This window comes from Mya arenaria, chromosome 11 (assembly GCF_026914265.1).
Source record: "Mya arenaria isolate MELC-2E11 chromosome 11, ASM2691426v1".
Lineage (NCBI taxonomy): Eukaryota > Metazoa > Mollusca > Bivalvia > Myida > Myidae > Mya > Mya arenaria.
In genome coordinates, this window is record NC_069132.1 from 55,370,770 (window position 1) to 55,395,099 (window position 24,330).

The 24,330-nt window shown below is 40.5% G+C and overlaps 1 protein-coding gene across 3 annotated transcripts in view; it reads left to right on the plus strand.

The window, feature by feature from the left end:
• Nucleotides 1-24,330, plus strand: part of LOC128208212 (uncharacterized) — a 96,691-nt gene that overhangs the window by 17,342 nt on the left and 55,019 nt on the right. For 2 of the 3 annotated variants that reach the window (XM_052911674.1, XM_052911675.1), the window contains 3 exons: nt 4,255-4,425; nt 15,224-15,268; nt 20,516-20,653. In XM_052911674.1, coding sequence (XP_052767634.1) covers nt 4,255-4,425; nt 15,224-15,268; nt 20,516-20,653 — 354 coding nt within the window. The remainder of the gene's footprint in view (nt 1-4,254; nt 4,426-15,223; nt 15,269-20,515; nt 20,654-24,330) is intronic. The other variant, XM_052911676.1, reaches the window with a different exon arrangement.

The following is a 24,330-nucleotide window of genomic DNA, read 5'->3' on the forward strand; positions in this document are numbered from 1 at the left end:
ACATTTTCAGACTACATTACCAATAAATACAAATAAATCGCTGGTAGGAACTTTATGCGACTAACAATGTACATATTAGGGTCAAAAACGAATACTGTGAAATCATTTATGTTCGTGGGGCATTAATGTTCGTGGTTTTCGTGTGTAGGGTGATCCACAAATTTAAGATCCCACGAAATGTAGACCCTTTATTCACTTTTTCAACTGCCATGTTATGTACATACTAGTTTATTCATTACAAAAGTCGCAGTTTACAGTGTTTAAACCTGTCTCACTGTATATTTTACTATTATTGTTTTGTTAATATATTATTTCTCCCTTTCACAAATAATAAACCAAATCAATTAAATGTGTTTTTATGAACCAAATGACAGAAGCACGTGTTTAAACGTGTGCTGTAAATGAAAATCTCCAGGTTTACAAGATGTGCGTGATGAGTGTCGGTACTCAATTTTTTTATTTAATGAAATAATTAATCGAATACAGTTGAGGTTACTGAGCACCCAACGTGACAAAGTACAAAACAACGCATTCAATATATTTATGAAACAAAACGTGTGAATAAATATTGAAACGATCTTGTTTACTCAAATATACGCACTTTTTCGGTGTTTTGACAGTTTGCAAAATTCTTAATTGGTATTCAATGGCTTCCCCTATCTGTATTTATGATCAGGGTACATCTTCTTTTATGACCTTAATTCCCTATTAAATCGATAATTGACATGTATATATGCACTTATTGGCATGACGTACCACTATAGCGAGTGTCATAAACCGTGTGACGTAGAAGACGGAAATCACGGGCGAGCGCATGGAGATTATGCAGACGATTTAGGACGATCGCATATTCGATTTTTTTTTCAAAAATGAAAAACCACCAATTCAAGTACCCACGAAATTGTAATTTTTCGGCAAACCACGAAATGTCATGCCAACGAATATAAATGATTTCACAGTACTTTCTGAACCAGTTTGTGTAAAGTTGACACTATGTGTTAAGAAGAAAATGAATTTAACTCATAACAAATCACAATGCGCAATGATAACTCTTTAAATGAGGACTTAAAATTCAATTTTGTTTTATTAGTTTTGACACTTACAAAAATGTACAATAACCTCTGCTCTTCCAACAAAGACACTTGAAAAGTGAATGGAGCTACTGGTGTAAACTCTTCCTTATGGCCAATGAAATCCCTTTTGCAGGTATATTTTAGTATATATTAACTTATTTTCAAAACTGCTTTAATAAACACTCAATATTCCAGCATCCTTGTTATGAAATTTGGGGGATGAGATTGTTAGATTGTTTATTCTGCGAGCATGGTACAATTTGCAATCATCTTTTTGTACCCGGGGTACCTGTTCAAATACCTGCATGTCATGTTGCATGCCTCGTGCATGTTTTCAGTAGTTGTTTGCTGTACCAGCAGATGAAAGCAATGATACACTTATCAACACATTGGAATATATCCCCACGATTTACCGCATTGAGGCAACCTCTCCCGCTCATTTCTGCATAAAACGCATGGTTCTTAGTGTATTTGTCTTTTACTTACATATAACTAACCTTTTTATGCCCCCGAAGGTGGGCATATTAAAATCGCACCGTCCGTCCGTCCGTCCGTCCGTCCGGCCATCCGGCCGGCTCTATAACTTTCCCTTGTATGGACAGATTTTAAAATAACTTGCCACATGTGTTCCACATACCAAGACGACGTGTGGCGTGCAAGACTCGTGTCCCTACCTCAAAGGTCAAGGTCACCCTTAGTGTTTATTTACAATGGAGTGCTGCATATAAGGACATAGAGTATAGGTTGTCGTGTCCGGGCTGTAACTTTCCCTTGTATGGACAGATTTTAAAATAACTTGCCACATGTGTTCCACATACCAAGACGACGTGTCGCATGCAAGACCCGTGTCCCTACCTCAAAGGTCAAGGTCACACTTAGTGTTTATTCACAATGGAGTGCTGCATATAAGGACATAGGGTATAGGTTGTCGTGTCCGGGCTGTAACTTTCTCTTGTATGGACAGATTTTAAAATAACTTGCCACATGTGTTCCACATACCAAGACGACATGTAGCGTGCAAGACCCGTGTCCCTGCCTCAAAGGTCAAGGTCACCCTTAGTGTTTATTTACAATGGAGTGCTGCATATAAGGACATAGAGTATAGATTGTCGTGTCCGGGCTGTAACTTTCCCTTGTATGGACAGATTTTAAAATAACTTGCCACATGTGTTCCACATACCAAGACGACGTGTCGCGTGCAAGACCCGTGTCCCTACCTCAAAGGTCAAGGTCACACTTAGTGTTTATTCACAATGGAGTGCTGCATATAAGGACATAGAGTATAGGTTGTCATGTCCGGGCTGTAACTTTCCCTTTTATGGACAGATTTTAAAATAACTTGCCAAATGTGTTCCACATATCAAGATGACGTGTCGCATGCAAGACCCGTGTCCCTACCTCAAAGGTCAAGATCACACTTAGTGTTTATTCACAATGGAGTGCTGCATATAAGGATATAGCGTATAGGTTGTCGTGTCAGGGCTGTAACTTTCTCTTGTATAGACAGATTTTACAATAACTTGCCATATGTATTCCACATACCAAGACGACGTGTCGCGTGCAAGACCCGTGTCCCTACCTCAAAGGTCAAGGTCACACTTAGTGTTTATTTACAATGGAGTGCTGCATATAAGGACATAGAGTATAGGTTGTCGTGTCCGGGCTGTAACTTTCTCTTGTATGGACAGATTTTAAAATAACTTGCCACATGTGTTTCACATACCAAGACGATGTGTCGCGTGCAAGACCCGTGTCCCTACCTCAAAGGTCAAGGTCACCCTTAGTGTTTATTTACAATGGAGTGCTGCATATAAGGACATAGAGTATAGGTTGTCGTGTCCGGGCTGTAACTTTCCCTTGTATGGACAGATTTTAAAATAACTTGCCACATGTGTTCCACATACCAAGACGACGTGTCGCGTGCAAGACCCGTGTCCCTACCTCAAAGGTCAAGGTCTCACTTAGTGTTTATTCACAATGGAGTGCTGCATATAAGGACATAGAGTTTAGGTTGTCGTGTCAGGGCTGTTACTTTCCCTTTTATGGACAGATTTTAAAATCACTTGCTACATGTGTTCCACATACCAAGACGACGTGTCGTGTGCAAGACCCATGTCCCTACCTCTAAGGTGAAAGATACACTAAGTGTTTATTCACAAGGGAATTCTGAATATAAGGACATAACAGTGTAGGTTGTCAAGTATGGGTGGTATTTTTTTATGTTCAGAGGCAATTTAAAATAACTTGCCATATGTTGACACGTAAAGGCAAGATCAACTTTTCATGTACTGACCTTGTTCGTAGGTCAATGTCACATTCGGGGGCATTCGTCACATACTGTGACAGCTCTTGTTCATTTCTTTAGTGTCAATTTTTCTAGGCACTAGCTGTTAACATTGTAATGAAATTCTGTTATATTTCTTTTGCAGATGATTTAATGTTGAGGAGAGCAAATACTTTTTCATTATATTATTGAAGCATAAATTGTTGACTTTATTACATGTGAACCTCTAGTAATTGCTGGTAAGTGTTGAAAGTTGATTTGAAAATTGTCTGGTTTTGTTAAAAAAAACACTAAAAAACTCAAAAAGTAATTTTAGAATGTGAGCAGTAACATAAGTTGCTTTATTAAACTGTGTGTGAGAATGCAGAGATATAATTTGCAGCTCCTGTTTGACATGGCTTTTGATGTTGTTTACCTTAAAAATTGTCAACTGCAGTTGGTAATGATTATGATATCAAACTGCTGATTTATAAATATATAGGGCCCCTAGCATTCCTTTGATATATTGTTTTACTGACTTTGTTCAGAAAAATGTTGGGTTGGAGAAGGAAAGTTGAACAAGGAGAGTTTCAATAAATTAATTGTTCTGTAGGAGTTGATTGCCGACTGAAGCTGCATAAGAATGCTCATGGACTCAAATGCACAACCGGTTCAAAATAATCTAGTTAAGTATATGAAAACATTGAGAGGGGAATTTGAAAGAAGAATGATCTGTTTTGGCAAAAAATTGGGTTACTGGATGGATGAAACAAAAAAGAACATACATACATGGTGATTATGTCACTTGTAAAACTAGAAAACATCCATCTTGGGATTTTCTGATGTTCACATAAAAAATAATGATTATATATTCTCCTACAGTTGCATGTTGTTTAAATATTTGAATTTTATTTCCAGCGGACACCTTGTCTATGAGTTCTAGTGATTTATCATCCAGCTGTTTGTCCCCTGTCCGGCCTAGCTTTGAGTTTAGAAATCGAATTGTCCCCTCCAAGGTTGCCCCTAGAGCCTCCCTAACTAGGGAGCAACTACAAGCAATCATTAAACAATTAGTCATTGATCCTGAAGGTATCACTAGGTTTGACCTTGAGGTTTGAACTTCTTTCACAAGCTTATGAGCTGCACCCTTTACTGTAAACAGAGTCTGTCTTCTTGAACAATTAAAAATCAAACATAATCTATTTCATACTGTGGAATTGTTCATATTTGTGGTGTTATTTATGGCTCAATTTCAAAGTGAATTTATACTTGGTTGGCACATACTCTTTCAAACCTTAAAATTCAGTAATATATATCTAACTGCACATAGGACATGTTGAACTTTTATAATTGTCCCAAACCCACACAAGTACACAAATTCACAGTATTACTTGCAAAAAAACACCTATCAATAATATTTTTTTTCATACAACACTGCCTTCTTATCTATAAAACAATCCAGTATGTAATAACATGGTGCACCCTATGTCTCATTGTCAGTACAGTATGACATGGCGCACCCTCTGTCTCATTGTCAGTACAGTATGACATGGCGCACCCTCTGTCTCATTGTCAGTACAGTATGACATGGCGCACCCTCTGTCTCATTGTCAGTACAGTATGACATGGCGCACCCTCTGTCTCATTGTCAGTACAGTGTGACATGGCGCACCCTCTGTCTCATTGTCAGTACAGTATGACATGGCGCACCCTCTGTCTCATTGTCAGTACAGTGTGACATGGCGCACCCTCTGTCTCAGTGTCAGTACAGTATGACATGGCGCACCCTATGTCTCATTGTCAGTACAGTATGACATGGTGCACCCTATGTCTCATTGTCAGTACAGTATGACATGGCGCACCCTCTGTCTCATTGTCAGTACAGTATGACATGGCGCACCCTCTGTCTCATTGTCAGTACAGTATGACATGGCGCACCCTATGTCTCATTGTCAGTACAGTATAACATGGCGCACCCTCTGTCTCATTGTCAGTACAGTATGACATGGCGCACCCTCTGTCTCAGTGTCTGTACAGTGTGACATGGCGCACCCTCTGTCTCATTGTCAGTACAGTGTGACATGGTGCACCCTCTGTCTCATTGTCAGTACAGTGTGACATGGTGCACCCTCTGTCTCATTGTCAGTACAGTGTGACATGGTGCACCCTCTGTCTCATTGTCAGTACAGTATGACATGGTGCACCCTATGTCTCATTGTCAGTACAGTGTGACATGGTGCACCCTCTGTCTCATTGTCAGTACAGTGTGACATGGTGCACCCTATGTCTCATTGTCAGTACAGTATGACATGGTGCACCCTCTGTCTCATTGTCAGTACAGTATGACATGGTGCACCCTCTGTCTCATTGTCAGTACAGTATAACATGGCGCACCCTATGTCTCATTGTCAGTACAGTATGACATGGTGCACCCTCTGTCTCACTGTCGGTACAGTATGACATGGTGCACCCTCTGTCTCACTGTCAGTACAGTATGACATGGTGCACCCTATGTCTCATTGTCAGTACAGTATGACATGGTGCACCCTATGTCTCATTGTCAGTACAGTGTGACATGGCGCACCCTCTGTCTCAGTGTCAGTACAGTATGACATGGTGCACCCTATGTCTCATTGTCGCTACAGTGTTGCATGGCTCACCCTCTGTCTCACTGTCGGTACAGTATGACATGGTGCACCCTCTGTCTCACTGTCAGTACAGTATGACATGGTGCACCCTCTGTCTCATTGTCAGTACAGTATGACATGGTGCACCCTCTGTCTCATTGTCGGTACAGTATGACATGGTGCACCCTCTGTCTCACTGTCGGTACAGTATGACATGGTGCACCCTCTGTCTCACTGTCAGTACAGTATGACATGGTGCACCCTCTGTCTCAGTGTCAGTACAGTATGACATGGTGCACCCTCTGTCTCAGTGTCAGTACAGTATGACATGGTGCACCCTCTGTCTCAGTGTCAGTACAGTATGACATGGTGCACCCTCTGTCTCAGTGTCAGTACAGTATGACATGGTGCACCCTCTGTCTCAGTGTCAGTACAGTATGACATGGTGCACCCTCTGTCTCATTGTCAGTACAGTATGACATGGTGCACCCTCTGTCTCATTGTCAGTACAGTATGACATGGTGCACCCTCTGTCTCAGTGTCAGTACAGTATGACATGGTGCACCCTCTGTCTCAGTGTCAGTACAGTATGACATGGCGCACCCTCTGTCTCAGTGTCAGTACAGTATGACATGGCGCACCCTCTGTCTCAGTGTCAGTACAGTATGACATGGCGCACCCTATGTTTCAGTGTCTGTACAGTATAACATGGTGCACCCTCTGTCTCACTGTCAGTACAGTATGACATGGTGCACCCTCTGTCTCACTGTCAGTACAGTATGACATGGTGCACCCTCTGTCTCAGTGTCAGTACAGTATGACATGGTGCACCCTCTGTCTCAGTGTCAGTACAGTATGACATGGTGCACCCTCTGTCTCATTGTCAGTACAGTATGACATGGTGCACCCTCTGTCTCAGTGTCAGTACAGTATGACATGGTGCACCCTCTGTCTCAGTGTCAGTACAGTATGACATGGTGCACCCTCTGTCTCAGTGTCAGTACAGTATGACATGGTGCACCCTCTGTCTCATTGTCAGTACAGTGTGACATGGTGCACCCTCTGTCTCAGTGTCAGTACAGTATGACATGGTGCACCCTCTGTCTCAGTGTCAGTACAGTATGACATGGTGCACCCTCTGTCTCATTGTCAGTACAGTATGACATGGTGCACCCTCTGTCTCAGTGTCAGTACAGTATGACATGGTGCACCCTCTGTCTCAGTGTCAGTACAGTATGACATGGTGCACCCTCTGTCTCATTGTCAGTACAGTATGACATGGTGCACCCTCTGTCTCACTGTCAGTACAGTATGACATGGTGCACCCTCTGTCTCATTGTCAGTACAGTATGACATGGTGCACCCTCTGTCTCACTGTCAGTACAGTATGACATGGTGCACCCTCTGTCTCAGTGTCAGTACAGTATGACATGGTGCACCCTATGTCTCATTGTCGCTACAGTGTTGCATGGCTCACCCTCTGTCTCACTGTCGCTACAGTGTGACATGGTGCACCCTCTGTCTCAGTGTCAGTACAGTATGACATGGTGCACCCTCTGTCTCACTGTCGGTACAGTATGACATGGCGCACCCTATGTCTCATTGTCAGTACAGTATGACATGGTGCACCCTATGTCTCATTGTCAGTACAGTATGACATGGCGCACCCTCTGTCTCAGTGTCAGTACAGTATGACATGGTGCACCCTCTGTCTCACTGTCGCTACAGTGTTGCATGGCTCACCCTCTGTCTCACTGTCGGTACAGTATGACATGGTGCACCCTCTGTCTCACTGTCAGTACAGTATGACATGGTGCACCCTATGTCTCATTGTCAGTACAGTGTGACATGGCGCACCCTCTGTCTCATTGTCAGTACATCTGTACAGTATGACATGGTGCACCCTCTGTCTCACTGTCTGTACAGTATGACATGGCGCACCCTATGTCTCACTGTCTGTACAGTATGACATGGCGCACCCTCTGTCTCACTGTCTGTACAGTATAACATGGTGCACCCTCTGTCTCACTGTCTGTACAGTATAACATGGCGCACCCTATGTCTCACTGTCTGTACAGTATGACATGGCGCACCCTATGTCTCACTGTCTGTACAGTATGACATGGCGCACCCTATGTCTCACTGTCTGTACAGTATGACATGGTGCACCCTCTGTCTCACTGTCTGTACAGTATAACATGGCGCACCCTATGTCTCACTGTCTGTACAGTGTGACATGGCGCACCCTATGTCTCATTGTCTGTACAGTGTGACATGGTGCACCCTCTGTCTCATTGTCAGTACAGTATGACATGGCGCACCCTCTGTCTCACTGTCTGTACAGTATAACATGGCGCACCCTCTGTCTCATTGTCAGTACAGTGTGACATGGCGCACCCTATGTCTCATTGTCAGTACAGTGTGACATGGCGCACCCTCTGTCTCATTGTCAGTACAGTATGACATGGTGCACCCTCTGTCTCATTGTCAGTACAGTGTGAGATGGCGCACCCTCTGTCTCATTGTCAGTACAGTGTGACATGGCGCACCCTCTGTCTCACTGTCAGTACAGTATAACATGGTGCACCCTCTGTCTCATTGTCAGTACAGTATGACATGGTGCACCCTCTGTCTCATTGTCAGTACAGTATAACATGGTGCACCCTCTGTCTCACTGTCTGTACAGTATAACATGGCGCACCCTCTGTCTCACTGTCTGTACAGTATGACATGGCGCACCCTATGTCTCATTGTCTGTACAGTGTGACATGGCGCACCCTCTGTCTCACTGTCTGTACAGTATAACATGGTGCACCCTATGTCTCACTGTCTGTACAGTATGACATGGTGCACCCTCTGTCTCATTGTCAGTACAGTATAACATGGTGCACCCTCTGTCTCATTGTCTGTACAGTATAACATGGTGCACCCTATGTCTCACTGTCTGTACAGTATGACATGGCGCACCCTATGTCTCATTGTCTGTACAGTGTGACATGGCGCACCCTCTGTCTCACTGTCTGTATAGTATAACATGGTGCACCCTATGTCTCACTGTCTGTACAGTATGACATGGCGCACCCTCTGTCTCAGTGTCAGTACAGTATGACATGGCGCACCCTCTGTCTCATTGTCAGTACAGTGTGACATGGTGCACCCTCTGTCTCAGTGTCAGTACAGTATGACATGGCGCACCCTCTGTCTCACTGTCTGTACAGTATAACATGGTGCACCCTATGTCTCATTGTCAGTACAGTGTGACATGGTGCACCCTCTGTCTCAGTGTCAGTACAGTATGACATGGCGCACCCTCTGTCTCATTGTCAGTACAGTATGACATGGTGCACCCTCTGTCTCACTGTCTGTACAGTCTAACATGGTGCACCCTCTGTCTCATTGTCAGTACAGTGTGACATGGCGCACCCTATGTCTCATTGTCAGTACAGTGTGACATGGCGCACCCTCTGTCTCATTGTCAGTACAGTATGACATGGCGCACCCTCTGTCTCAGTGTCAGTACAGTATGAGATGGCGCACCCTCTGTCTCACTGTCGCTACAGTGTTGCATGGCTCACCCTCTGTCTCATTGTCTGTACAGTGTGACATGGTGCACCCTCTGTCTCACTGTCTGTACAGTATGAAATCCTAATATAATTTTTATTAAAAACATCTCGTGTCATTTGAAACTGTACGCCAAAGTTTTACAGTGTTAAAGACCTATTTTTAGCTCTTCTGTTTTTCGAAGAAAAATTGTCAAAACATAATCATAGGCTATAGTTATCATGTTATTGTCAGCACTATGTTATCACTTTAATCTTGGCCATAACTCAACACTTTCTTGATATGTGCATGAAACTTAATACAAATGTTACCAGTTATAATACGCAAATATATGGCAAGGCTCATAACTTCCCAACTTTGGCTGTATAAGCTGTCAAGTTATATTCCTTCATTGACTTGATGGATCAGCGTTGTTGTCAGTGCTCTTGTTCATGATTATTATTTCAACTGAGTGTCTTAAGCTTTAATATTGCCTTTACTTCCAGCTAAAAATTGGCGTCAATGAAGGCGTGTCTTACTCAATGTAATGTTTGTTTGTTTTATTCACCTGCTTGTATACAAAGCTAGCCAAGGATATGTCCATAACATGATCAATTTATTTAAACACATATTTTTGTTTTGTTTTTTGTTGAAGTTAATTCTTCAAAAATGTAGCTGACTGAGTTCACAGGAAATGCTGAACTTTCTTGTTTATTTTTTTTATATATATAAATGAAAAGAAGGATTTCAAGACTTGTTAAATAAACCTGAAATTTTAAGTAATAAGTGCCCTTGGTGCTATACCATCTTAGTGCTCTCAATGCTATAACATCTGTGTGCCCTCTGTGCTATAACATCTGAGTGCTCTCGCTGCTATAACATGTGAGTGATCCCAGTGCTATAACATCTGAGTGCCCTCTGTGCTATAACATCTGAGTACCCTCTGTGCTACAACATCAGAGTGATCTCACTGCTATAACATCTGAGTGCTCTCAGTGCAACAACATCAGAGTGATCTCGCTGCTATAACATCTGAGTACCCTCTGTGCTATAACATCAGAGTGCCCTCGGTGCTATAACATCTGAGTGCTCTCAATGCTATAACATCTGTGTGCCCTCTGTGCTATAACATCTGAGTGCTCTCGCTGCTATAACATGTGAGTGATCCCAGTGCTATAACATCTGAGTGCCCTCAGTGCTATAACATCTGAGTACCCTCTGTGCTACAACATCAGAGTGATCTCACTGCTATAACATCTGAGTGCTCTCAGTGCAACAACATCAGAGTGATCTCGCTGCTATAACATCTGAGTACCCTCTGTGCTATAACATCAGAGTGCCCTCGGTGCTATAACATCTGAGTGCTCTCGGTGCTATAACATCTGAGTGCCCTCGGTGCTATAACATCTGAGTACCCTCTGTGCTACAACATCAGAGTGATCTCACTGCTATAACATCTGAGTGCTCTCAGTGCAACAACATCAGAGTGATCTCGCTGCTATAACATCTGAGTACCCTCTGTGCTATAACATCAGAGTGCCCTCGGTGCTATAACATCTGAGTGCTCTCGGTGCTATAACATCTGAGTGCCCTCGGTGCTATAACATCAGAGTGCCCTCTGTGCTATAACATCTGAGTGCTCTCAGTGCAACAACATCTGAGTGCTCTCGGTGCTATTACATCAGAGTGCCCTCTGTGCTATAACATCTGAGTGCCCTCGGTGCTATAACATCTGAGTGCTCTCGGTGCTATAACATCTAAGTGCTCTCAGTGCTATAACATCTGAGTGCTCTCGCTGCTATAACATCTAAGTGCCCTCGGTGCTATAACATCTGAGTGCTCTCGCTGCTATAACATCTAAGTGCTCTCGGTGCTATAACATCTAAGTGCTCTCGGTGCTATAACATCTGAGTGCCCTCGGTGCTATAACATCTGAGTGCCCTCAGTGCTATAACATCAGAGTGCCCTCTGTGCTATAACATCTGAGTGTCCTCGCTGCTATAACATCTAAGTGCTCTCGGTGCTATAACATCTGAGTGCTCTCGGTGCTATAACATCTGAGTGCCCTCTGTGCTATAACATCTGAGTGCCCTCGGTGCTATAACATCTGAGTGCTCTCGGTGCTATAACATCTGAGTGCCCTCAGTGCTATAACATCAGAGTGCCCTCTGTGCTATAACATCTGAGTGCTCTCGGTGCTATAACATCTGAGTGTCCTCTGTGCAATAACATCTGAGTGCTCTCAGTGCTATAACATCTGAGTGCTCTCGGTGCTATAACATCAGAGTGCCCTCTGTGCTATAACATCTGAATGCTCTCGCTGCTATTACATCAGAGTGCCCTCTGTGCTATGACATCTGAGTGCCCTCTGTGCTATATCATTGGAGTGCTCTCGGTGCTATAACATCTGAGTGCCCTCGGTGCTATAACATCTGAGTGCTCTCGGTGCTATAACATCAGAGTGCCCTCTGTGCTATAACATCTGAGTGCCTTCTGTGCTATAACATCTGTGTGCCCTCTGTGCTATAACATCTGAGTGCCCTCGGTGCTATAACATCTGAGTGCTCCCAGTGCTATAACATCAGAGTGATCTCGGTGCTATAACATCTGAGTGCTCTCGGTGCTATAATATCTGAGTGCTCTCGGGGCTATAACATCTGAGTGCTCTCGGTGCTATAACATCAGAGTGCCCTCTGTGCTATAACATCTGAGTGCTCTCGGTGCTATAACATCTGAGTGCTCTCAGTGCTATAACATCTGAGTGCCCTCTGTGCTATAACATTTGAGTGCTCTCGGTGCTATAACATCTGAGTGCCCTCGGTGCTATAACATCTGAGTGCCCTCTGTGCTATATCATCTGAGTGCCCTCGGTGCTATAACATCTGAGTGCCCTCGGTGCTATAACATCTGAGTGCCCTCGGTGCTCTAACATCTGAGTGCCCTCTGTGCTATATCATCTGAGTGCTCTCAGTGCTATAACATCTGAATGATCTCAGTGCTATAACATCTGAGTGCTCTCAGTGCTATAACATCTGAGTGCCCTCTGTGCTATAACATCTGTGTGCCCTCGCTGCTATAACATCTGAGTGCCCTCTGTGCTATATCATCTGAGTGCTCTCAGTGCTATAACATCTGAATGATCTCTGTGCTATAACATCTGAGTGCTCTCAGTGCTATAACATCTGAGTGCCCTCTGTGCTATATCATCTGAGTGCTCTCAGTGCTATAACATCTGAATGATCTCTGTGCTATAACATCTGAGTGCTCTCAGTGCTATAACATCTGAATGATCTCTGTGCTATAACATCTGAGTGCCCTCTGTGCTATAACATCTTAGTGCTCTCAGTGCTATAACATCTGAGTGCCCTCTGTGCTATAACATCTGTGTGCCCTCGCTGCTATAACATCTGAGTGCCCTCTGTGCTATATCATCTGAGTGCTGTCAGTGCTATAACATCTGAATGATCTCTGTGCTATAACATCTGAGTGCCCTCTGTGCTATATCATCTGAGTGCTCTCAGTGCTATAACATCTGAGTGCTCTCAGTGCTATAACATCTGAGTGCTCTCAGTGCTATAACATCTGAGTGCTCTCAGTGCTATAACATCTGAGTGCTCTCAGTGCTATAACATCTGAGTTCTCTCAGTGCTATAACATCTGAGTGCTCTCAGTGCTATAACATCTGAGTGCCCTCTGTGCTATATCATCTGAGTGCTCTCAGTGCTATATCATCTGAGTGCTCTCAGTGCTATAACATCTGAATGATCTCTGTGCTATAACATCTGAGTGCTCTCAGTGCTATAACATCTGAATGATCTCTGTGCTATAACATCTGAGTGCTCTCGGGGTTATAACATCTGAGTTCCCTCTGTGCTATATCATCTGAGTGCTCTCAGTGCTATAACATCTGAATGATCTCTGTGCTATAACATCTGAGTGCTCTCAGTGCTATAACATCTGAGTGCCCTCTGTGCTATAACATCTGAATGATCTCTGTGCTATAACATCTGAGTGCTCTCGGTGCTATAACATCTGAATGATCTCTGTGCTATAACATCTGAGTGCTCCCAGTGCTATAACATCTGAATGATCTCTGTGCTATAACATCTGAGTGCTCTCTGTACTATAACATCTGAGTGCTCCCAGTGCTATAACATCTGAGTGATCTCGCTGCTATAACATCTGAATGATCTCTGTGCTATAACATCTGTGTGCTCCCAGTGCTATAACATCTGAATGATCTCACTGCTGTAACATCAGAGTGCCCTCTGTGCTATAACATCTAAGTGCTCTCAGTGCTATAACATCTGAGTGCTCTCTGTACTATAACATCTGAGTGCTCCCAGTGCTATAACATCTGAGTGATCTCGCTGCTATAACATCAGAGTGATCTCGCTGCTATAACATCTGAATGATCTCGCTGCTATAACATCTGAATGATCTCTGTGCTATAACATCTGAGTGCTCCCAGTGCTATAACATCTGAATGATCTCGCTGCTATAACATCAGAGTGCCCTCTGTGCTATAACATCTAAGTGCTCTCGGTGCTATAACATCTGAGTGCTATCGGTGCTATAACATCTGAGTGCCCTCGCTGCTATAACATCTGAGTGCCCTTGCTGCTATAACATCTGAGTGCTCTCGGTGCTATAACATCTGAGTGCTCTCTGTACTATAACATCTGAGTGCTCTCAGTGCTATAACATCTGAATGATCTCGCTGCTATAACATCAGAGTGCCCTCTGTGCTATAACATCTGAGTGCTCTCGGTGCTATAACATCTGAGTGCTCTCTGTACTATAACATCTGAGTGCTCTCAGGGCTATAACATCTGAATGATCTCGCTGCTATAACATCTGAGTGCTCCCAGTGCTATAACATCTGAGTGCTCTCAGTGCTATAACATCTGAGTGCCCTCTGTGCTATATCATCTGAGTGCTCTCAGTGATATAACATCTGAATGATCTCGCTGCTATAACATCTGAGTGCTATCGGTGCTATATCATCTGAGTGCTCTAGGGATATCTTAACATCTTAATGCTGATGGTGCTTTGATCAAAGACATGGAGACATCCTTTGGCTTTGCAATGCTAAGTGAATGCTAACTGTAGAATTTTGCTAAATTAGAAGGAATTGTATATCAGAAAAAAATGGTATGGTGTGTAACTATGTTGTTTCCCTGAACACAATATTTAATGTTATACTAGAATTAAAGTTTGTAGAATATAATGAATACATTAAAAATTTGTATATCATAATCGACCTTAATAATGTGATCATTTTATAAATTAGTTTCCATACCTAATTTTGGTATCATAAGAAAATGCAAATTTTAATGGAAATGCAATTATATAATATTGTATTATCTCAGGGAAGCAAACTCTTTATAACTGGATGTAAATTATCGCTAAAATAAAAATATGATAAATAATTGTTATGTAATGTGCATGTGAATTTATCCTTAGTTTTTTTTTTATAAGCACTGTACAGTCTTGTATTTTCAATTGTCTTACTTAACTAACTCTTATTAAATGTATTAAATAAGTTATTTAATTCAAAATTCTAGCATCTATTTAAATTGATGTGAATATTAAAGTTACTTTTGTCATACTGATAAATCTTTTAAACAGCATGGCTTTATGTAATAACATTTGTAATATCACTGCCAGGGTATCAATTCATGCATTACATAGTGTATAGAAAACTTTTATTGGTGCAGAAAAGGAGAAAGAACGAGCCATCAGTCGGGGAACTCCAGTAATAGGTAATGTTGTCATGGATACAGAGAGTTGGCATGGTTGCTTAGCAACCTAATGTATGTTGCTTACCTGTGCACGTTAGGTTATATGCTTTACTGTGGTAAATGTCCAGTTTCATAACTGGTTCCTATTGCTGTATGTTTTCTGTCACTGAATTAATTTTTTCAATTGCTTTAATCACAGACCTGAAATGTTTTCCATTATATTATGTATTTGTCTTTGACATTGTGTTTTTGTGTCGCCAGCAAAACATGGCATACACACGGAATTCTTTGTCAGGTATCATAGGGGGTGGGGTGTCCAAGCAACATCGTTATCACACTTGAGTTTTCTTTCCTTGTATAACATTTAAATGACTTTATGTAGAGTATTTAAACTGTGGTATGAACATTGGTCTTGGTCAGTAGTTTGAGTTCAGTTGGTCAAAGGTAAGGTCATTGTGACATTTACGCCTCCGGCAGTCAACATATCTGATTCACCAAATTGAATAAAGTGACTACAAATACTTCATAATGTTGGCTGAGTTTGGCACTAACTATGGAAACTATGAATGCAAAAGGATTAGCTTTAGTTTTGTTTCTCTGTTTCCACCCTTCAAGTCCAAAGATAAAAAAGATGTTCTCCAAGTTTTCCAAACAAATATTTCAACCAGAGTAATTAATTTAACTTTGCTGTAGTTATTTGGAAAACCTCTGTACTGTGGGTGAATATTCACTCTCTGAGTTATTTGACTGTAGATATTTGAAATACCTCTGTACTTTGGGTATGTTTTCACTCTCTTGAGTTATTGATTTGACAGTTGAACTGTAGGTATTTGAAATACCTCTGTACTGTGGGTATGTTTTCACTCTCTGAGTTATTGATTTGACAGTTGAACTGTAGATATATGAAATACCTCTGTACTGTGGGTATGTTTTCAATCTCTGAGTCATTGATTTGACAGTTGAACTGTAGTGAAACCCTCTGTACTGTGGGTATGTTTTCATTCTCTGAGTTATTGATTTGACAGTTGAACTGTAGTTTTTTGGAATACCTCTGTACCGTTTGTATGTTTTCACTCTCTGAGTTATTGATTTGACAGTTGAAGGGTAGTTTTTTGGAATACCTCTGTACTGTGGGTATGTTTTCATTCTCTGAGTTATTTATTTGACAGTTAAACTGTAGTTTTTTGGAATACCTCTGTACTGTGAGTATGTTTTCACTCTCTGAGTTATTGATTTGACAGTTGAAGGGTAGTTTTTTGGAATACCTCTGTACTTTGGGTATGTTTTCACTCTCAGAGTTATTGATTTGACAGTTGAACTGTAGTTTTTTGGAATACCTCTGTACTGTTTGTATGTTTTCACTCTTTGAGTTATTGATTTGACAGTTGAAGGGTAGTTTTTTGGAATACCTCTGTACTGTGGGTATGTTTTCACTCTCTGAGTTCTTGATTTGACAGTTGAAGGGTAGTTTTTTGGAATACCTCTGTACTGTGAGTATGTTTTCACTCTCTGAGTTATTGATTTGACAGTTGAAGGGTAGTTGTTTGGAATACCTCTGTACTGTGGGTATGTTTTCACTCTCAGAGTTATTGATTTGACAGTTGAAGGGTAGTTGTTTGGAATACCTCTGTACTGTGAGTATGTTTTCACTCTTTGAGTTATTGATTTGACAGTTGAAGGGTAGTTTTTTGGAATACCTCTGTACTGTGAGTATGTTTTCACTCTCTGAGTTATTGATTTGACAGTTGAAGGGTAGTTGTTTGGAATACCTCTGTACTGTGAGTATGTTTTCACTCTCTGAGTTATTGATTTGACAGTTGAAGGGTAGTTGTTTGGAATACCTCTGTACTGTGAGTATGTTTTCACTCTCTGAGTTATTGATTTGACAGTTGAACTGTAGTCATTTGAAATACCTCTGTACTGTGAGTATGTTTTCACTCTCTGAGTTATTGATTTGACAGTTGAAGGGTAGTTGTTTGGAATACCTCTGTACTGTGGGTATGTTTTCACTCTCTGAGTTATTGATTTGACAGTTGAAGGGTAGTTGTTTGGAATACCTCTGTACTGTGGGTATGTTTTCACTCTCTGAGTTCTTGATTTGACAGTTGAAGGGTAGTTTTTTGGAATACCTCTGTACTGTGGGTATGTTTTCATTCTCTGAGTTATTTATTTGACAGTTAAACTGTAGTTTTTTGGAATACCTCTGTACTGTGAGTATGTTTTCACTCTCTGAGTTATTTATTTGACAGTTAAACTGTAGTTTTTTGGAATACCTCTGTACTGTGGGTATGTTTTCACTCTCTGAGTTATTGATTTGACAGTTGAAGGGTAGTTGTTTGGAACACAGGTCTGTACTGTGAGTATGTTTTCACTCTCTGAGTTATTGATTTGACAGTTGAAGGGTAGTCATTTGGAATACCTCTGTACTGTGAGTATGTTTTCACTCTCTGAGTTCTTGATTTGACAGTTGAAGGGTAGTCATTTGAAATACCTCTGTACTGTGAGTATGTTTTCACTCTCTGAGTTATTGATTTGACAGTTGAAGGGTAGTTGTTTGGAATACCTCTGTACTGTGGGTATGTTTTCACTCTCTGAGTTATTGATTTGACAGTTGAAGGGTAGTTGTTTGGAATACCTCTGTACTGTGGGTATGTTTTGACTCTCTGAGTTATTGATTTGACAGTTGAAGGGTAGTTGTTTGGAATACCTCTGTACTGTGGGTATGTTTTCACTCTCTGAATTATTGATTTGACAGTTAAAGGGTAGTGTTTTGGAATACCTCTGTACTGTGGGTATGTTTTTACTCTCTGAGTTATTGATTTGACAGTTGAAGGGTAGTTGTTTGGAATACCTCTGTACTGTGGGTATGTTTTCACTCTCAGAGTTATTGATTTGACAGTTGAACTGTAGTTTTTTAGCTCTACTGGCCAAAGGCCAGAAGAGCTTATGCGATGGTAATGTGTACGTAGTATGTGCGTCCGTGCGTCCGTGCGGTCGTGCGTCTGTAAACAATTGCTTGTGAACACGATACAGTCTTCAGTTTTGATTGTATCTCGATGAAACTTGTAGAGTATATAGATATCCATTAGAGCTCGGTTCCTTTCGAAAACCAGCCAGATCCGTCCATAAATGCCTAGATTATGGGCCATGAAAGTTTTAAAGAAATGCTTTCTATTTTTAGCCAGGTCTGCATGAGCGAATTCTATTTTTAGCCAAGTTTACATGTACATGTAAATTCAAGTCTAGAGTTAAGGGAGACAATTTGCAAGTCTAGGATTTTGAGAGACAATTTGCTTTTTGCTTCTGCAGTTGATTTTGTGAATTACTCTGCCTTGTTCTTGTTGAAAGCCCAAAGGCCATTTTTTAGCTTTAAGTTCTGTAGTTTGCACATTCATCTTAACAAAATTGGTTTTGAATGTTTAAGCTATGCACCTGGTGTCATTACTGGCCACACCCAGGGTTCACAGGTTTGGTAAACATAAATCTGGAAAGGTTTGAAAATCTTTTTGTGTGTTCGTGCATCCATCTCAGCACAATTGATTGTGAATGTTTGTTCAAATTGATCAATGTTGTCCTAGGATGCCCTTGACTTTGACCTTTTGACCAACTTTTTTTAACTTTTAAAACTACAGAAATTTTTACTATGAGTACAGTTTTGAAAGCATTTTTTTTTGTCAGATGACTTTTACTTGGCACATATTAAAATAGTTCATGCAACTAATCTGCTTACAATACTTTCTGGGCTCAGATGATGAACGTGCTACGTTTTCAGGTAACCCAAACACAAAACATAAAGTATATGTCTGTTGCCTTTTACCCATACATACATGCTCTGGATTGATATGACCACAAAAGCCATGCCAGTAGAGCATAGGCCCTTTTGGGCCTCTTGTTTTAAATACCTCTGCACTGTGGGTATGTTTTCACTCTCAGAGTTATTGATTTGACAGTTGAACTGTAGTCATTTGGAATACCTTTGTACAGTTTTCTTCTGTCTTGAAAGATGCACCCAAACTAGCAATTGTGCATTCTTGTGCAGTTCACATTCTCCATAGTTTTTGAGTGCCCAAACTCAGAATTAATCTTGTTTACTGCTGGTTTTAAAGGAACCTTAATTTGCTATGAAGTTAGTCATTGATAGAGGTTGACGGCTTGCTTTATAAAGATAAAATTAAGTGCAAATCATTTGAAATAACAGATAAAGTGCTCTTAAAATGATAAATATATTTGGTCTGATTTGCGCATCTAACTGAAGAATGAGTTTTACCTGTTCGTGTATGAATGCTTATTCTTACTCCTGGGATATTATCTCTCAAAGTGCTTTAACTTAAATGTAACAGCAAATATCAAATAACCAAAAGTTTATTTGCTGAGTTGCTATTAAGTGATGTATCATTTTATCTCTAAAATCTGCAAGTTATTTAATTTATGTTTGTGTGAATTGAATTAATATTTAAATTGAATTTGAATATTTCTAATAGTAATTTCAGTAGAAATAAAACAACACCAGTATATAATGATCTTAAGAATTTTAATGGAATTAATTTGTATCCTTGACTGCATAAGTGTTTTTTACCACAATGTGCTAGTAAAACTTGAAATGTGCAAACAGTATGAATTAGAGTAAAAAGTAAATGATGCACTAGGTTTGTTGGAATGATAATATTGAATTCAATGGATCTACCCTTGGAATGTGAATGTAAGTAAGATTTGTGTAACATGATTTATAAAATGTTGCGTAATTGTCTTGTGTGCTAAATAAAATGTTTAGTATATTGAAACTAGTTTGAAGTCACATTATATCTCTGTGTATTTCACAAAGAAAAGTTGGTATAGTCTATCTGTCATGTAAGATATTGTAATTGACAATTTCTATTTAATAAAGAAATATATGTCTTTCTGATGGGTCTGGAAAATATTAATAGTTATGTGTTTCTGCTATTTCATCATCATTAGTTTTATTCCAAGCACTGGAAGGTATACATAGGATTTGCTCATGTCAAACTCTTTCAAATAAGGCCTGAAAAATAATGTTTTTAGATTCAATCCAGGTTTCAAACAAACCGGTCTTAATTTTAAGGCCCCTTTTCATTTTTAGGCCCCTTTTCGCAGACACATTTTTTGTCCAATATTGTGTTATAGTTGGGTTTTCAGACATGGGTTGATGAAATGAGAATCTAAAAATATTCCTTTCTCTTGTCCAAACCAACAAAGTGGCTTTGGTCTTTGAAAACTTATAAACATATTGAACTTACACATTCCATGTAGTTGAACTTGAGGTTCATAGAGGTACGCTGTCGGCCATCCATCGGAAGACACACGGAGACGACGATGCGCATAGTGTGGTGTCTGAGGATCTGCAGGAATTTGACCGAGAGTACCTGATACAGTGGGATACTGCCCCCGGTGAGTTCTGGGCCCAATTATGTTCAATAATATATAATGTCTTAGTTTTATATACAGAAGAAAATTAATATCATAAAAATGGAATTTTCAAATGTTACGCTATCATTTTCACCAATGTAAGGAAATAGTGAAGCAAGCTAGTCCTTGTAAGTTATTCAGCAATGTTGTGTAGTGGAGCAAGCTAGCCCTTGTAAGTTATTCAGCAATGTCGTGTAGTGGAGCAAGCTAGCCCTTGTTAGTTATTCAGCAATGGTGTGTTAGTGGAGAAAGCTAGCCCTTGTAAGTTCTTCAGCAATGTCGTGTAGCGAAGCAAGCTAGCCCTTGTAAGTTATACAGCAATGGTGTGTAGTGGAGAAAGCTAGCCCTTGTAAGTTATTCAGCAATGTCGTGTAGTGAAGCAAGCTAGTCCTTCTTAGTTCAGCAATGTTGTGTAGTGGAGCAAGCTAGCCCTTGTAAGTTATTCAGGAATGTTGTGTAGTGGAGCAAGCTAGCCCTTGTAAGTTATTCAGGAATGTTGTGTAGTGGAGCAAGCTAGCCCTTGTAAGTTATTCAGGAATGTTGTGTAGTGGAGCAAGCTAGCCCTTGTAAGTTATTCAGGAATGTTGTGTAGTGGAGCAAGCTAACCCTTGTAAGTTATTCAGGAATGTTGTGTAGTGGAGCAAGCAAACCCTTGTAAGTTATTCAGCAATGTTGTGTAGTGGAGCAAGCTAGCCCTTGTAAGTTATTCAGCAGTGTTGTGTAGTGAAGCAAGCTAGTCCTTGTGAGTTATTCTGAAGTGTTGTGTAGTGAAGCAAGCTAGTCCTTGTAAGTTATTCTGAAGTGTTGTGTAGTGAAGCAAGCTAGTCCTTGTAAGTTATTCAGAAATGTTGTGTAGTGAAGCAAGCTAGTCATTGTAAGTTATTCAGGAATGTTGTATAGTGGAGCAAGCTAGTCATTGTAAGTTATTCAGGAATGTTGTGTAGTGGAGCAAGATAGTCATTGTAAGTTATTCTGAAGTGTTGTGTAGTGGAGCAAGCTAGTCCTTGTAAGTTATTCTGAAGTGTTGTGTAGTGAAGCAAGCTAGTCCTTGTAAGTTATTCTGAAGTGTTGTGTAGTGAAGCAAGCTAGTCCTTGTAAGTTATTCAGAAATGTTGTGTAGTGAAGCAAGCTAGTCATTGTAAGTTATTCAGGAATGTTGTGTAGTGGAGCAAGCTAGTCATTGTAAGTTATTCAGGAATGTTGTGTAGTGGAGCAAGATAGTCATTGTAAGTTATTCTGAAGTGTTGTGTAGTGGAGCAAGCTAGTCCTTGTAAGTTATTCAAGAATGATGTGTAGTGGAGCAAGCTAGTCATTGTAAGTTATTCAGGAATGTTGTGTAGTAAAGCAAGCTAGCCATTGTAAGTTATTCAGGAATGTTGTGTAGTGGAGCAAGAAAGTCATTGTAAGTTATTCAGAAATGTTGTGTAGTGAAGCAAGCTAGCCATTGTAAGTTATTCAGGAATGTTGTGTAGTGAAGCAAGCTAGTCCTTGTAAGTTATTCAGAAATGTTGTGTAGTGAAGCAAGCTGGTCCTTGTAAGTTATTCAGGAATGTTGTGTAGTGGAGCAAGCTAGTCATTGTAAGTTATTCAGGAATGTTGTGTAGTGGAGCAAGATAGTCATTGTAAGTTATTCAGGAATGTTGTGTAGTGAAGCAAGATAGTCATTGTAAGTTATTCTGAAGTGTTGTGTAGTGGAGCAAGATAGTCATTGTAAGTTATTCAAGAATGTTGTGTAGTGGAGCAAGCTAGCCCTTTTAAGTTATTCAGGAATGTTGTGTAGTGGAGCAAGATAGTCATTGTAAGTTATTCAGGAATGTTGTGTAGTGGAGCAAGATAGTCATTGTAAGTTATTCAGGAATGTTGTGTAGTAAAGCAAGATAGTCATTGTAAGTTATTCTGAAGTGGTGTGTAGTGGAGCAAGCTAGTCATTGTAAGTTATTCTGAAGTGTTGTGTAGTGAAGCAAGCTAGTCCTTGTAAGTTATTCAGAAATGTTGTGTAGTGAAGCAAGCTAGTTATTGTAAGTTATTCAGGAATATTGTGTAGTGGAGAAAGCTAGCCCTTGTAAGTTATTCAGCAATGTTGTGTAGTGGAGCAAGCTAGTCATTGTAAGTTATTCAGGAATGTTGTGTAGTGGAGCAAGCTAACCCTTGTAATTTATTCAGCAATGTTGTGTAGTGGAGCAAGCTAGCCATTGTGAGTTATTCAGGAATGTTGTGTAGTGAAGCAAGATAGTCATTGTCAGTTATTCAGGAATGTTGTGTAGTGAAGCAAGATAGTCATTGTGAGTTATTCAGGAATGTTGTGTAGTGGAGCAAGCTAGCCCTTGTAAGTTATTCAGGAATGTTGTGTAGTGAAGCAAGCTAGTCATTGTAAGTTATTCAGGAATGTTGTGTAGTGAAGCAAGATAGTCATTGTGAGTTATTCAGGAATGTTGTGTAGTAAAGCAAGCTAGCCCTTGTAAGTTATTCAGGAATGTTGTGTAGTGGAGCAAGCTAGTCATTGTAAGTTATTCAGGAATGTTGTGTAGTGGAGCAAGCTAGCCCTTGTAAGTTATTCAGGAATGTTGTGTAGTGAAGCAAGCGTGTCATTGTAAGTTATTCAGGAATGTTGTGTAGTGGAGCAAGCAAACCCTTGTAAGTTATTCAGCAGTGTTGTGTAGTGAAGCAAGCTAGTCCTTGTGAGTTATTCTGAAGTGTTGTGTAGTGAAGCAAGCTAGTCCTTGTAAGTTATTCAGGAATGTTGTGTAGTGGAGCAAGCTAGTCCTTGTGAGTTATTCTGAAGTGTTGTGTAGTGAAGCAAGCTAGTCCTTGTAAGTTATTCAGGAATGTTGTGTAGTGAAGCAAGCTAGTCATTGTAAGTTATTCAGGAATGTTGTGTAGTGGAGCAAGCTAGCCCTTGTAAGTTATTCAGCAATGTTGTGTATGGAGCAAGGTAGCCCTTGTAAGTTATTCAGGAATGATGTGTAGTGGAGCAAGCTAACCCTTGTAAGTTATTCAGCAATGTTGTGTAGTGGAGCAAGCTAACCCTTGTAAGTCATTCAGGAATGTTGTGTAGTGGAGCAAGCTAACCCTTGTAAGTCATATGTTGTGTAGTGGAGCAAGCTAGCCCTTGTAAGTTATTAAGAAATGTTGTGTATTGAAGCAAGCTAGTCATTGTAAGATATTCAGGAATTTGGTGTAGTGAAGGAAGCTAGTCCTTGTAAGTGATTCAAGAATGTTGTGTAGTGAAGCAAGATAGTACTTGTATGTTATTCAAGAATGTTGTGTAGTGGAGCAAGCTAGTCATTTTACGTTATTCAGGAACGTTGTGTAGTGGAGCAAGCTAGTCATTGTAAGTTATTCAGGAATTCGGTGTAGTTAAGCAAGCTAGTCCTTGTAAGTGATTCAAGAATGTTGTGTAGTGAAGCAAGCTAGCCTTTGTAAGTTATTCAGCAGTGTTGTGTAGTGGAGCAAGCTAGTCCTTGTAAGTTATTCAGCAATGTTGTGTAGTGGAGCAAGCTAATCCTTGTAAGTTATTTAGCAATGTTGTGTAGTGGAGCAAGATAGCCCTTGTAAGTTTTTCAGCAATTTTGTATAGTGAAGCAAGCTAGTCCTGGGTAGTTATACAGCAATGTTGTGTAGTGAAGCAAGCTAGTCCTTGATAGTTATTCAGGAATGTT